Source organism: Mangifera indica, chromosome 11 (genome assembly GCF_011075055.1).
Source record: "Mangifera indica cultivar Alphonso chromosome 11, CATAS_Mindica_2.1, whole genome shotgun sequence".
In the NCBI taxonomy this organism is placed as follows: Eukaryota; Viridiplantae; Streptophyta; class Magnoliopsida; order Sapindales; family Anacardiaceae; genus Mangifera; species Mangifera indica.
This window is the reverse complement of record NC_058147.1, coordinates 608797-622802: the sequence shown is the minus strand read 5'-3', so window position 1 is coordinate 622802 and position 14006 is coordinate 608797. Positions and strand designations below refer to the sequence as shown.

At 33.1% G+C, this 14006-nt stretch overlaps 3 protein-coding genes across 4 annotated transcripts; 1 reads left to right on the top strand and 2 right to left on the bottom strand.

Moving 5' to 3' along the window:
• Positions 1-286: 286 nt before the first annotated feature.
• On the bottom strand, positions 287-4560 carry LOC123230221 (WD repeat-containing protein DWA2). Of its 2 annotated transcripts, XM_044656387.1 has the most exons (13): positions 4404-4560; positions 4243-4326; positions 4016-4148; positions 3814-3925; positions 3552-3651; positions 3119-3246; positions 2666-2735; positions 2098-2186; positions 1842-1887; positions 1473-1546; positions 1301-1374; positions 1165-1223; positions 287-722 (listed from the first exon to the last, which is right to left on the bottom strand). In XM_044656387.1, exons 1-13 carry the CDS (start codon positions 4446-4448, stop codon positions 681-683), a joined length of 1056 nt encoding a protein of 351 aa, XP_044512322.1. In that variant the 5' UTR covers positions 4449-4560; the 3' UTR covers positions 287-680. The 2 variants fall into 2 exon arrangements, with proteins under 2 accessions (XP_044512322.1, XP_044512323.1); XM_044656388.1 differs by lacking the exon at positions 1842-1887 and having other exon boundaries at positions 2133-2186.
• A 1266-nt stretch (positions 4561-5826) lies between these two features.
• On the top strand, positions 5827-8336 carry LOC123230218. The gene is made up of 2 exons (XM_044656385.1): positions 5827-6714; positions 7306-8336. The coding sequence occupies exons 1-2, from the start codon at positions 6178-6180 to the stop codon at positions 8074-8076; spliced, it is 1308 nt and encodes a 435-aa protein (XP_044512320.1). The 5' UTR covers positions 5827-6177; the 3' UTR covers positions 8077-8336.
• Positions 8337-10195: 1859 nt separating this feature from the next.
• Positions 10196-10637, bottom strand: LOC123230135. Its single transcript, XM_044656266.1, is given in 1 exon segment — positions 10196-10637. A coding segment is annotated over 1 exon segment (279 nt). The 5' UTR covers positions 10589-10637; the 3' UTR covers positions 10196-10309.
• Between the last annotated feature and the right edge of the window lie 3369 nt (positions 10638-14006).

Sequence of the window (14006 nt, the reverse complement as noted above, 5' to 3'; positions counted from 1 at the left end):
AATATAAATAATGACATAATCTAATCATAAGTTATCATGATATTTTGTACACACTGTACGAACTAGGAGGGCTTTCTCATGTGAACAATGACAAACAATCCTTTTCAAATGGGAAGCAATCTCTCTGCACATTTTTCAGCTGAATTTTACCCCATTTAAACACCGATTTAGGAATCTGAAATTGAGCTCAACCAAACTCCTAAATTAGATAACAAAGAGCTAAAAGGTTTTCAACAGATCATTTGAAACAGGGGACTCAATGAATTGTATTACTAAGCTCTAGTTGTACATTCCAACAACAACAGGAGTAATTTATTATAATCAAAATGGTTGAACTTACAGAATAATATATCTGACACAGGAGGAGGATGATACAGTATGTTAGACAGTGAAGTTTGATGACAGGTACAAACCTTGAAAACAGTTTGAAATGTTAGCTCAACCACAATCTCCAAATATTATCATTCACACAGAGTAGAAAACACTAAGTAATCCATTTTCAAAACGTTAAGTTGTTCATGGAAATTCCTGTTTAGGTATTACCCTCTTCCCTGTTCCATCATACCAAGTATCAGTTGCTGATATTGAACTCATTCGTCAATGAAATTCTCTCTGATATCTTAAACAATGGAAATCAACCGCATGAGGGATGAAGATGGCCAACCAGGTTCAGAAGAACTTCATATTTTAGAAAGGAAAGGCTTCACTGATTCCACAACAACCTGTATTGCATTAAGAATGATAAGAGTCCATGAAATTTTGCAAAAAATTTAGTTGCAATCACTCTTTTCCATTTACTTGCCTAACCCACATCACGCAGGTAACAACAAGCACTACCTATCAAATTTGTTAAGCAGTTATTGAAACAAACAAAGGAAGAAAAAAATATTGAATTATCACAAATAGACAACAAATGCCTACATTTGCAAGTGAAGCAACCCAACAGAAAGAGATGAGCAGCCTAAATTAAGGAAAGCTTTGAAGCATGAGATCATGATGCATTGGCACAAAGAAATTTCAAATCAACTGAATGTAAGGTATAGGCTAGGACCACGATATCTTAAAGGGCTACGAAACACAATGCCAATTCTTTGTTTCATGTTTCAGGAAATAAATCTTCAAAACATTATGCTCTCTTGCTATCAAAGATCATTAATGTCTTACCCTCCCATCATATGACAGAGATGCGAAAATCCAAGGTTCACGAGAACTCCAAGCAAGACCTGTGGTTACATTCAAAATAGTCAAATTAAGTTTAAGATTTACAGAGCATACAAAACCAGAGGTTTGCAGCAGTTACCATATACGCTGTCTTCGTAGTCACTATATGAATTAAGTAATGGATTGGCCCTTTGAGTTGGTAATTCAAATGAGCTGTCAAAAACACAATATAAATCAATATAACCCGAAGAATCAAACAAGGGAATAAGATCAACAAAAAAAACTGTAATACAAAGCCCAAAATAAAGAACCTTTCAGATGGCTCATCACCACTGCTAGACAGGGAAGCCAACCACAAATTGACAGTTGAGTCTGTTCCAGCACTCTGCAGTAGTTTAAATATGCTTAAATAACTTCAAAATTAAACACAAAACTTTGTTTCATTGATTTAATCACGATCACCAGAAGATATAATGTCTCTAAAAATTGAGCTTAACCACGGTAGTGCCATGTTAGTTATGATTGAATGATACAGATGATAAATGGTAATGAACTAAAATAAGTAAATTAAGATCCTTTTGCCCCCTTTAAGTTTTGACCAAAAGAACAATGAAGCTTTCCACCACTTTTGTTAATGGTGTGATAAAAGAAGATAATTGAGAGAGATGAGAGAGCGAAACCAATAAGAGCCCGTCATATTCAGGATTACAGCTGACAGCCCATGTCCTGCCAAAGTTTTCAAACACGTTACAACAAATTACTAGAACTGGAATATGAATCCGATTTACAAGGGACAAACTGAATGAAAAATCAGAAGTTGTGTATGAAATAACTTTATCCCTTACTCATTGAAAGATGCATATTGTAAGTAGGATTTTTCCAATGCATGAGAATGATTAAAAGGAGACACAGCTGTTAAGTAAACAAATGTAATACCAGTGTGTATGTCCAGGGAGCTCTTGGATAGGTACCTTCAGCTTTCTAAGATCCCATATGTGTATCCCATATTCATCTGCTGCAGTGACCTATAGCAGCAGTAGCAGCATTATTATGCAAAGAGGGAGAAGCAGCAGTTTCTAAGCTTCCCATTGAAAAGAGAGGTATAAACAACGGTTAAAAAAAGAGTAATACTACGTTCACTAACAATAAGTACTCATTTGTATAATAACAATGGTGTGTCACCAAATGATTAGGTGTTATGTCATTGTGAGTACACAAATCAATAATCATTATTAGTGCACATAGTTTCACTTTTTTAAATTAGCCTCTTTATAAGAGCAATAGCAGGCATCTACAAGGATTATCAAGAAGAAATATGATCAAGCAAGTAATATTAGGCATTATTATGTTCTCCATTACAACTAAAATATGTCCTTTGTTCCTTTAAATCTTTGTGTTTTTTATAAAGCTAATAATTTGCCCAAAATTTAGTTTTTATTTTACTAACAAATTCACAATGATAACAACTGAATGGACTTAGGGACATTCAAAGCAGCAATCTTACAAGTATATGCTTCTTCTTTGTATCAAAGTCCACATTGCGGACATGAGCATGCTCAATTGAATTTGTCTTCCTGAAATTATATTGTTCTGCGGTTAGGCACAGTTAAACCTTGACTGATATACATGCATTATATAAAGAAGAAACATTAGACAACAAAATACCACTTTAAATTGATCCAAACAAAAAGAGAATCTTAGAACTCAAAAATATTTGTAAACATATCAAAAAAAGAAATCTTACTAGTTGGAAGATTTCTTGTTTATCAGAAAATGATAATATAAGTATGGAAGTATAAGCTCTTCAACATCATTTGGCAACCATGTAGAATTATTGGCATGCATTAGTATTTTCATTAAAGATGCAGGAACTTGCCTAAAAGAAACTATATGGACATACCCATTAATTAATAAAATCAATATTTAGGAAAAATAAAGGTATGGAAAGATAACATACTTCATTGTCCGTAAATCCCAAAACTGGACTGATGAGTCACAAGTAGCTGCAACAGAATTTGCATCATGTGGATCCCATGCCCCACCAGATAAGTAGTGCAGCATACCAGATGACTCTTTAGATTGTACCTTGATTTCCAAAAGAATATCTGAATAAGTATCAGCACATGATTTCATAAGCATTATTGATGATGTGATGTAGAGTGAATGCCTCTACAGCAACTAGTGTAATATTGCTTTCTACTGTCTTCAAACATAAAATTTCACATTAGGCTCCACAAGCACCAAAAAAAAAAAAAAAAAAAAAGGAATAAAGCAGTAAGTCAGTCTCAGTGAGTACCAAAGGTGGCAATGTCTTCAAATATAATACATCATTAAATTCCAAACTAAACCAAAACTCGAAATCAATATTTGAATCGCAGTAGAAGTTATACCTGAGCAGCCTTTTTTGAGCAGTCTAAGCTCCACAAGAAAAGATTTTCATCATCAATGCTAATCAACTTATCATGTCTTCCAGATGGCCACCAAAGAATACTGTCAAGGAAATGAAATATATGCCCCACTCAGAAAGAAAATCCACTCCAAATAAAAACGACCAATCATATATTTATACAATACAGAAGGAAATGTTACAATGTGATAGTCAAAACATACTATTAAAAAAACAATGTGGATAGTTAAGGATAATAAACTCACCAATTAATCTTACCAACATGTGCATCAAGCACGGCAATTCGTTCCAGCTGAGGTGAATTTAACTGACCATACAATTCCGGGATTTGCCATATTGCTGCTCCGTATGATTCGCCTTTTCAACGACATGCTAATCATAGTCAATCCTTCTCTATCTAGAATTGCAAATGAGAGAAAAGATAACACAAATCAATCAATCAGTTACCAGAGGAGAAGACAGTTGAGAAAATGCGTTGATCGAATGGGCAAGAACCAAGGTCCCAGATCTCGTTAGGATGCGAGAACAGACCCTCGCATATGAGTTCAGTTCCACCTGACGAAAGCCTAAGCAAATGCACCTGGTAAACTCCAAATTTATTAGATCCAATTACCAAATATCTTTACTAGGTTTGGAAATACAAAATTTGTAATAAAAAATTATAATATCGAAACCTCGTTTTCTTCTTTGAGACTGAGAGTTCCAGTGAGGAAGCTCGTGTGATCTGTGTCAGCTTTAACATCCGATATGCATCTAGCCTGTGAGCAGATATAAATAAATTTACTCTATTTTCGAAATTAGGGTTTACTGCTCTACAAAGCGATTAAACACGAACCTGATATTTGAGACCATAGCCAATGCCAGATGATCCTCCTTGCATTGTTACACTTCCAGGTGCCGATATCCAACTAAGCCAAGGCGTTAACTAGCTACCAAATTAACTTTGATTTTTAAATTTAACTTTTCTATTTTTATATTTAGGGGAAAAAAAAAGGTTAATTTGGGGTTTTCCATTTTTATGTATATTTCTTTCCCAACGTTTATTCTATATGGTTCATATTCACTTCTGATTAATATAAATTTTGGGCCTTTTAATGCCCTTTAGGATGGATGGGTACTGATGACGACGGCCCATCAAAATGGTCCTGCTAGCTTGGGCCAGTTGACTGAAGACCCATCCGGACGCAAAAGTCAGTCTTCAAACTTGAAATTGACATCTTCAATCCATCATCCGGCGTGATAAGTGATTAGTGATTAGTGATTACCTCTTACGTGCGCGTAATTCCGTCAAGTCAATACAAAATTCCACGCTAATGAAATTGTAAATGACTTTGTAGGGAAAGGCCATTTGAGTTGCATCAAATGAATAGTTTAAGTTAATTTAAACATTAATCTTATTTAGTTACTATAAATTTAAAATAAATTTATTTTCAAATTAAGTTTGATTTTTAAATTCTTTTTTTTTATATTTGAGTGTATCTCAAATTAAATTCTATTCTAATTTAACTCATATAAAATATAATCTTATTTATAAAAGACTAATTTGAATTAAATTAAACATAAATATAAATTAATTCAAACTCGATTAGAATATAAAAGGTTTAACTTGAGTTCATTCAAATTGATAATAAAGGTGTTGAAAATTTGTCGAAAGCTCCAAAAAAATAAAAAAGAAAAGTTCTAGTAAATGAGAGAGAAGAAAAGAAATTATCGGTAAAAAAAAAAAAGAATACAGCAACAATTTTATGATAATTTATTAAATTTTTAAAAGATTCAATTTGAACCTAAATTACAATTATCCTAATTGAAATTCAGTTTATTCAAATAAAACATAATGACTGAACCAATTAATATAACAAATTTATTTTTATCAATGTCAAATTTGAATCTTCCTTCCCAATCGGATACTACCTGCATAGATTGACTTGGAGGTTCTTTGTGGTCCAATTCATACCTAATTTTTGTAATATATGATTGATCGCAATTATGCATATTCTATTTTCTAAAGAAGTTTACAATAATTGCGGAATGTTTCCAATAAAAAATATTTGTCTGAAGATTTTTTTTTCCAATACAATTAATTAATTGAAGTTGACCACATTTTTAGTGGAATGACAATTAGCCAAAAACATTAAAATTTGGAAAATAATACATTATACCACTTGACACAAGCCACTTTATAAGAAAGCGATCCAACTGTTTGGGTGCACTTGTTACTTTGTCAAAGGCTTGGGTGTGTCTTACTTTACTGAAACATTGAGGAGGAAAATCGTTAAAGGCCCGATCAAATTCGGCTCACAGAGGATAAAGATTGGTTGAGTACAAGTTCTGCACGCTAGAAGGTAAAGCATAAGCATAAAATTTACAGAAATTCTGAAAATCGAAGCCAAACAGTTTCGTAATTAACAGCTAACCTCCATCTCCTCATGCTAAAAGACGCTTCACAACTACAGAACCCAAAAGCTGAGTCTTCGTCTTGCTTTCTCTGTCTCCTAACATCGATCTCTCGACTTTTATCAATATATTTTTATGGGTGAACCCAAACCCGAACCGAAACCCGAGATCCAAACAGCTTCGTCGAACAACAAGTCGACAAAGATACGAAAGAGATGCTAAAGAGTCCACGAAAAGCCACCATGCAGATTACCAGATGGGTTTCGGATCTTGATTGGCGTCTCCTTTTGTTGATAATCCCTTCTTTATCTGTTATCGTGTTTTTTTCTTTATCTTCTACATCTATCGACTCGTCTTCTTCTCTCCGATATTTTATTTTCAACCATACCTTCCCCAGTTTTAATTCATACGATGTCGTGAATTCGCCGCCTAGTGGGGTGCAGAATCGGAGTAAATCGGCTGTGGCTCAGCGGAAAGATGAGTTGCTTCGGTCGAGAATGGCTGTGTGTTTGGTGGGTGGAGCCAGAAGGTTCGAACTCACTGGACCGTCGATAGTGGAAAATGTTCTCCAAGTCTATCCGAACGCCGACCTGTTTTTGCACAGTCCGATGGATAAAAATGCTTACAAGTTTTCATTGTTGAAGCTGGCGCCCAGACTGGCATCGGTTCGAATCTTCAAACCCAAACCCCTGAATGAGACTCAATCTCAAGTCCGAGTACTCACCGCCTCCAACTCACCTAATGGCATCCAGGTTTTTACATTTTTCCCTCCCTAGAAAATTAACAAATTCAAATATTAATTTTAAAAAGTCAGTATTTTTTTTTAATTTTTGGAAAATATCAGAAAATACGTGGCGGTTGTGTTCTGCATTCTTACAACCCTACTTTGCGACGTATGCTTTTTCTATTTACGTGCAATTAGGGCTGAATTTGAAAATCTACATTCAGTTTATTCAAATCGAATTCAAATTAAAATTTCAGTTTGATTTTCAACTTAAAAGAGTTCGAGTTCAAGATATTAACATTTTAAACCGATTTCAGATTATTTCCTGTCAGGATTATTTTGGTTGTTGGGCTGGAAAAATTATGCACCTAAAGATGACTTTGAAGTGTGCAGTGTGAACTTTCATTTTCAATTTTTTGAATTTATTGAAATGGCCCAAGGTTTTTTTATTTATGAAAAAAGTCCTCCTGTCTTTGTTGAATAATCACACCCGGTCAAACTTGTGGGCTCGTCGGGTCGTGGACGATTTATGACACTGATAGGAGCCAGGTGTTTTTTAATGGGTTGGTAATTGTCGATTAACTTTTTGTCTTTTTTTTTTTTGTGGGGGCCATTGTAGGGTCTGCTGCAATACTTCAATTTGGTAGAAGGATGCCTACAAATGATCGAGGCGTATCAAAAAAGGAAAAAATTCACATACGATTGGATAGTCCGAACCCGAGTTGACGGATACTGGAACGCCCCGTTGGGACCCGTGAATTTTATTCCGGGTCGATACCTTGTCCCACCCGGATCTGACTACGGTGGAATCAACGACCGACTCGGGATTGGCGATTTGAACACCTCAAGAGTTGCACTCGCACGCCTCTCTCTTATCCCTAAACTTGACACAGCCGGGTTTCAGCAACTCAACTCGGAGACTGCATTCAAAGCCCAACTCACCACCCAACGTGTGCCTTACGTCAGAAAACGGGTTCCGTTTTGTATCGTAACGGATAGGAGATACGCGTTCCCGCCGTATCGGTATGGCGTGCCCGTGGCTGCGCTGTCGAGTCCGGGTCCATTGAGTGGGGCCAAGTGCAGACCGTGCACAGCCGCTTGTCAAGGCCAGTGCGTGGCGGCTGTAATGCGATCGCTCAATAAAGGATGGAGCTGGACGGATTGGGAGAACGGGAGCCTTGCGTTGTGTAACGCCCGTGGCGAGTGGGAGAGAGGTTGGGAGAAGATTTTTGATAATGTTGGTGGGAATAGATTTGCGTCCGTGAGGAAAAGATTTGCAGAGTTGAAAAAGAAAGAATGTATTGATGATTTCAACGCGATGAAGAAACGGGTTTTCAGCTGGGAGGCTCCGCCGCCGGAGGACATATGTGCGCTTGGGTTAGGAGCTTAGAGACCATGAGGATCTTTCGTGAAAAGTGATAACTATAGGGGTGTTTTGGAGTTTATCAGAAATTTAGTTGTTCATTTTATACCAATATACCTTTTAGTATTTTTAATGTATACCGGAGCGAAATACAACTTTATCTTAAAAAAAATAAGATTAATTTTATAAAAATAAATTAAAAATTCATCTACGGAAAATGTCATCTGGATTGTATCAATGTATAATTCAATTTTAGTCGAAAGCTTAAAGCGTATCATTTTGGTTTTCGTGTTATTCTAATTGAAAAATGATATAATTTGTGTGATTTTAAAGTGTTGTTGATATAAATTTTGTAAATTTATTTTTGTAGTTATTTAAATTGAAATTAAAAGTTTAAGTGAAAATTATAATTTATTTATATTTTAATAATATTAATTTTATAATAATATATATTTTATAAATGATTAAAAATATATTTAATTATTCAAATTAATATTTAAAATTTCACGACAGTTAAGAAAATGTTGATTTTAAAGTAGGAGATCAACAGTGTCAGAGACATGAAAACAGGTGGGAAACGGTTGTTCACCTTTATTGAAATGGTGACGAGTGGAAAATACTTTGTTCACCTTTACTGAAATGGGAAGCAATTCAATTATAATATATATGTTAGTGGTGGAGTTAAAAAGTAGTTAACCAATAATCCAGTTTAACATTATTTTAAACCAAACCATGTTTTTAGTTTAAAAAAAAAAAAAACATGAACGAAACTTGAATTGGTTATTTTTGAAATATTAATTAATCAAATCAAATTTTAAAGTGTCATTTGGTGATTTTTGAAATATTAATCTATTTTATTATATTTTATCCATCCATTTGAGTGAAAAAACTGACTTTATTATATTCTTAAATCAATAATCAATATTAATTAATATCAATTTAAATCAATAATCAATATTAATAAATATCAGTTTAAATACCATTTCAATTTAATTAATAGATAATTTTGAACTATTTTAATGCTTATAATTGGCCAAAGGATTTATTCCCATCCAAAGTATTTTATTTTTTCAAGATTTTATTTCTTATTTTTTAAAAATCTTAAATATTCGTCTACAAACAGTTAAAATTAATGGTTTTAGGAAGAAAATAATTATTATTTTTATAATATTAAAAATAAACTGAATTTTAATCTAATTTTCTCTCTTAAACTTTTAAAACTAAAAGTTTTTCTCTAATTCAAATTTTAAAAAATGATGTTTTCCTCTTAGAGTATAGTTTTCAAATCTTTAACATCAAATCTAACATTATAACCGACAATGAATATCTTTCGATGTCTCATTTCTCTTTGATGACACTAAGACGAGATCAAATAAAAACAAGAAATCTCGTATTTTTTAGAAAAGATGAGAGGGAAGACAAAATCATCTTCCCCGATGAAACATTGTCTCCTATTGGGTTTAGAATTGTTGATCGGACAAAGAGATCATGAGGGAGCGATCACTAGAGTTTAAAAGCTAAATCATATGAGGGAAATATCATTTTTTAAAACTTGATTTATAAGAAAAATTGTTAGTTTTTAATATTTAAAAAAAAATTAAAAGGAGTAGAGTTTCGTTAGATAAATAAAATTTTCAAAATTAAATGATCCTTTGAGTGGGAAATAATCCTACTTTGGGTGGGAAATAGTCCTTTGAGCTCCAATTATTCAACGCACTACGCTATTGCTTTCACATTGCTATGGTCGGTGTTATCATTTCTTATTCTAAGCACTCACCTACATCGTGATTAAAGTTTATCCCACTCAAACCAAAGGCACACACCAGCGGTTGACTTCAATTTAAACCGAGAACGACTTAAGACCCATTTATAAAATAAATTTAATTCAAAATCAACTTGAAATTATCAGATTAAACAAATTTATACTCAAATTCAACTTGATTTGTGAAATAGAGATTTAAACTCAAAATCCTCAACCTTGAAATTCGACTTGTTTATTAATACAAATTCAATTCTTAATTCAAAGATTAACTTGAATTCTATTTAAAATTTGCTCAAAATTAACAAATTAAAACTAAAACTTGATTAAAAATTAATTTAACTTCCAATAAAATTATACATATATATTTTTTAATATACAGTTAAATACCCAAAAATAAATTATTAATAATTACCACTGAGAAGAAGTAACCAGTACTAATACAACCATATATTAGAAATATCAGAGAGATGTTCTGATGTAACTACGGACGGTTATGATTTACTGAATGTAAGATTGCCCGGTGATATCAACATCACGGTCAACTGATGAAGGTGGTGGAGGTTGGTGTTTGGGCTTGATGCCAGCACCAACTGGCCCATCAGCACTTTGGGTTTCACTGGCTGGAGGCTTTACTGGTTTTTTCTCATCTCCCGGTTCATTTCCGTACATTCCGCCGCCGTAGGCTTCACGGGTCAGCGGTTTCATCGGTTAAATATTTGGTGGTTGGTGGTGTTGGTTTCCCTCTTCTTCTGTCCTCCTGTCGCCGTCCCTTTCCATTGTTTACCTTGCACTCATCCTTAGACAAGCTGAACATTTATACTGCTTGCTTGCTAACTCCTCGCGTTCATTCAGGAAGACGTGTTGCAAATCCACACGTGGCATCTGTAAATGTGACAACGTCACCTACCGCATGCAAACTGACTGCGGTTTCAACCTGGCTGTTCATTTGGGCCAAAGTTTTGGCCCATCAGATGTTTTTGCCGGTCTGACATCCCAATCCATGATGCAGTGTTATCAACAGACAGGCCTGTGAGTCTGATGGATCTTGTTCGGTTTGTCTAAACCCGACTTTGAGATTTGGGCAGGGTTATTATATAGTGTTTAGGCTCGATTCATTTTAAAATTTCAGGCTTCATGTGATATTTCAGGTTTAAACCATACGAAGTTAAAAGAATAACTGGCCCCTGTGACTAATGCCTGGCAACGGTTGAACATGAGAGTTAACTCCCACTTCTAATTGTAGTTTCCCCCTGAGCTTAGACGTCTATTAAACTGAAATTGAAAAGATTAGGCATTTCAGTATAAATATCTTGAATAATGTTAAGTGTAAATTTTTTTTAGCATAAATTTGATATATAAAATATGTATTATCATGTGATTAAGTAAATATTTATTTTAAATTTAAGATCAATAATTTATATAATGATAAATAATATATATATCTAATTATATACTAAAAATTATATATATATGATTTTATTAAAATACCTTTGATAAGATGAGCTTTTATTCATCATGCAATATTAGGATAGATTTAAATCAAATCAATAAAGTCACTATCTCCCTACGTTGAAGAAGATACCTTCTTATCTATGCCAACGCTCCACGTGAACTGACTCAATGTCCCCATCGATGCCAATTCACAATATTGCAGTCGGCAATTTTACATATGTTTATTTTGAATTCATATTATATATATTATTATATAATTAAATATTATTATATTTTTAATTAATAATATTAAATTATAAAATAATATGTATTAAATATGTATATATTTATATACTCAATATATATATATAATTTTATTAATTATCGATTGATCTTTGTGAATTCTAAAAAAATTTATGATTATAAGTGAATTAGTTTTATTCGAATTTATAATTAATATCCAGTTTGAATTTATTGGATATTGATAAAATAAATAATATTAGTTAATAAAATAAATAATATTATTGAAAAAGATATATAATATAATTGGAAAAGATAAACTAACTTAATTATGAATTTAAATTAAATTAATTCAGTATGAATCTACCTCCAATTGTGGTTGAATTTCGACTTTCATGCATGCCAACGTCATTTCTCCCAAAGAAATCTCTTGCTTATTTGGAAACCTTATCTCGAATTTCGTAATTACTTGGTAGTTTTTCAGGACAACGTCTTCCAAGCCTATCTGTCATGTCTGGTTGCCAAGTATCCATGTCTTCAATTCTAATCTACAGGACTTTACTTTAGTCAAACGCAGACCTAACATTTATTCAACTGGGTTAAGCAAAACAGGGAGGAATCTGAACAAAACACAGAAGAGTCAAAATTAAAAATAATAATAAAATATAAGGGAGTCATATGCAGGGGGCTTCATCAGATGAATAGTACTGATAATGTTAAAATGTTATGATTTTCTAGCTGTTGGATACTTCGAAACGGTGAAGCGAACAAAATTCATCTTTTTTTAGTTTTTTGAAATCCTTTCGAAGGGTTTAGAATTTGAGCAATATTATGTATACTTATTTTTGATATATAATTCATGTATATAATGATGTGTCATCATGTAATTAAGTGATTTTAAAACATGTATCATCATATGATAAAAAAACATCCAATTACATGATAATACCTCATTTGCGTATATAAATTATGTACCAAAAATGAGTACACATAATTTTATTGTTAGAATTTTATATGTTTTTAGCCTTTCAAATGGTTTACATATAAGTAATTTTTTAAGATTAAATTGGGTCAATTGACCATTCTTAACCCCTTAGGCTTTGTTTACAATAATGAATTGAGTCATTTCGCACAAATAATTCAAGTTAGCTAATTCTTGAAGGATTTCTTAATGGGTGTATCAAATTATCAATAGTCATGCCACCTCAATCCTCAATGATGCCCTTTATTTTAGGTAGCTTAGCTTTGACAATGGAGCAAACCTTTGCATGCCTTTCCATTATTATTATTATCAGATCCTCAAAAGTGGGAGTTGGCATCGTATATTTATATTTCAGAGTGGTATGCAGCTACATGTCAATTTGATTTATTCAATGTCATATTCTTTTCAAGTTTCATGAAGCGCTTGAATTCATTTTTGGCTTGAGATTAATGGCCTATCATTATTGTTATACTGAATTGCTTATCTCTTCGTAGTTTTTTTTTTCAGTAACTCATTTTTTTAGAATGATGCATTTTCTTTTTTAACAATTTGTCACTTTTTTTTTCATCAATGTTATTATTTGTCAACCGATCAAGTTGAACTCAATCTTGAGTTAGTTATTTTACCTTTAAGTTGTCTCTTGTTTGAGCGTAACTTAATTTGAAACTGCTCTTAATTAAGATCATTATGTCTAGTTAGATCTAGATTTGATTTAAACTGTTCGAATTTGAGTTCATCCATTATAAGCCATGAATGAATAAATGTCTTCTTCCTTTTTTTATGTATTAATTCCTTTGTTTATTTGTGCATGAATTGTACATTTGACTTTTAAAGATTCATATGATGTTTTATGTCCCTCAGATTCAAATCTCCTTCCCATCTATTTGATCAAGTTCCAAGTTCCGCCATTAATTATTATGTGCTACGCTCAATCTTCATCCAGCACAGCACGCAGGTCTCGGTTTCCAGCGAAACCAGGAGCTCAAGATTGGCACATTGGCAATGGCAATCTCCTGGCTCCGATCCACTTGCATTAACTTTAGTTATAATAATATATCGAACTACGAACTACGCCTACACCATTATCAAATCTATGGGATGTTTAAAATCTCTCCAGAGACGGTGATATATGTGACAGCTGTGCTTGCTCCTTAAAATGCATCAACTTGTATAGTACCGTGAGGTGATATATGTGCTTGCTCCTTAAAAAAAAAAACAATTTAAAAAAAAAAAATCTTGTCCGCTTATTCATTCATATAGACATGTCCAATGGGTGAGGTTGGGTTGAGCGGATAGTACCGTGACTTTACGGGTTAGGTTGATACGGCCTAAAAGAAATAAAATAAAATTTAAAAATAAAAATATTATAATATGACAAGTTGGTCCACTAAAAGCCTAAGAAGGCATTGCACAAGAAACCTTCAGCCATATCACGGGTCTCGCCGTTCCTTAATTCGGCCTGGCACTGCCTTCAGACATGTTCATATTGCAATTTTCTTCTGCCTGTGGTTTTTTCGAATGGAATTTTTTTTTGTAAAACAT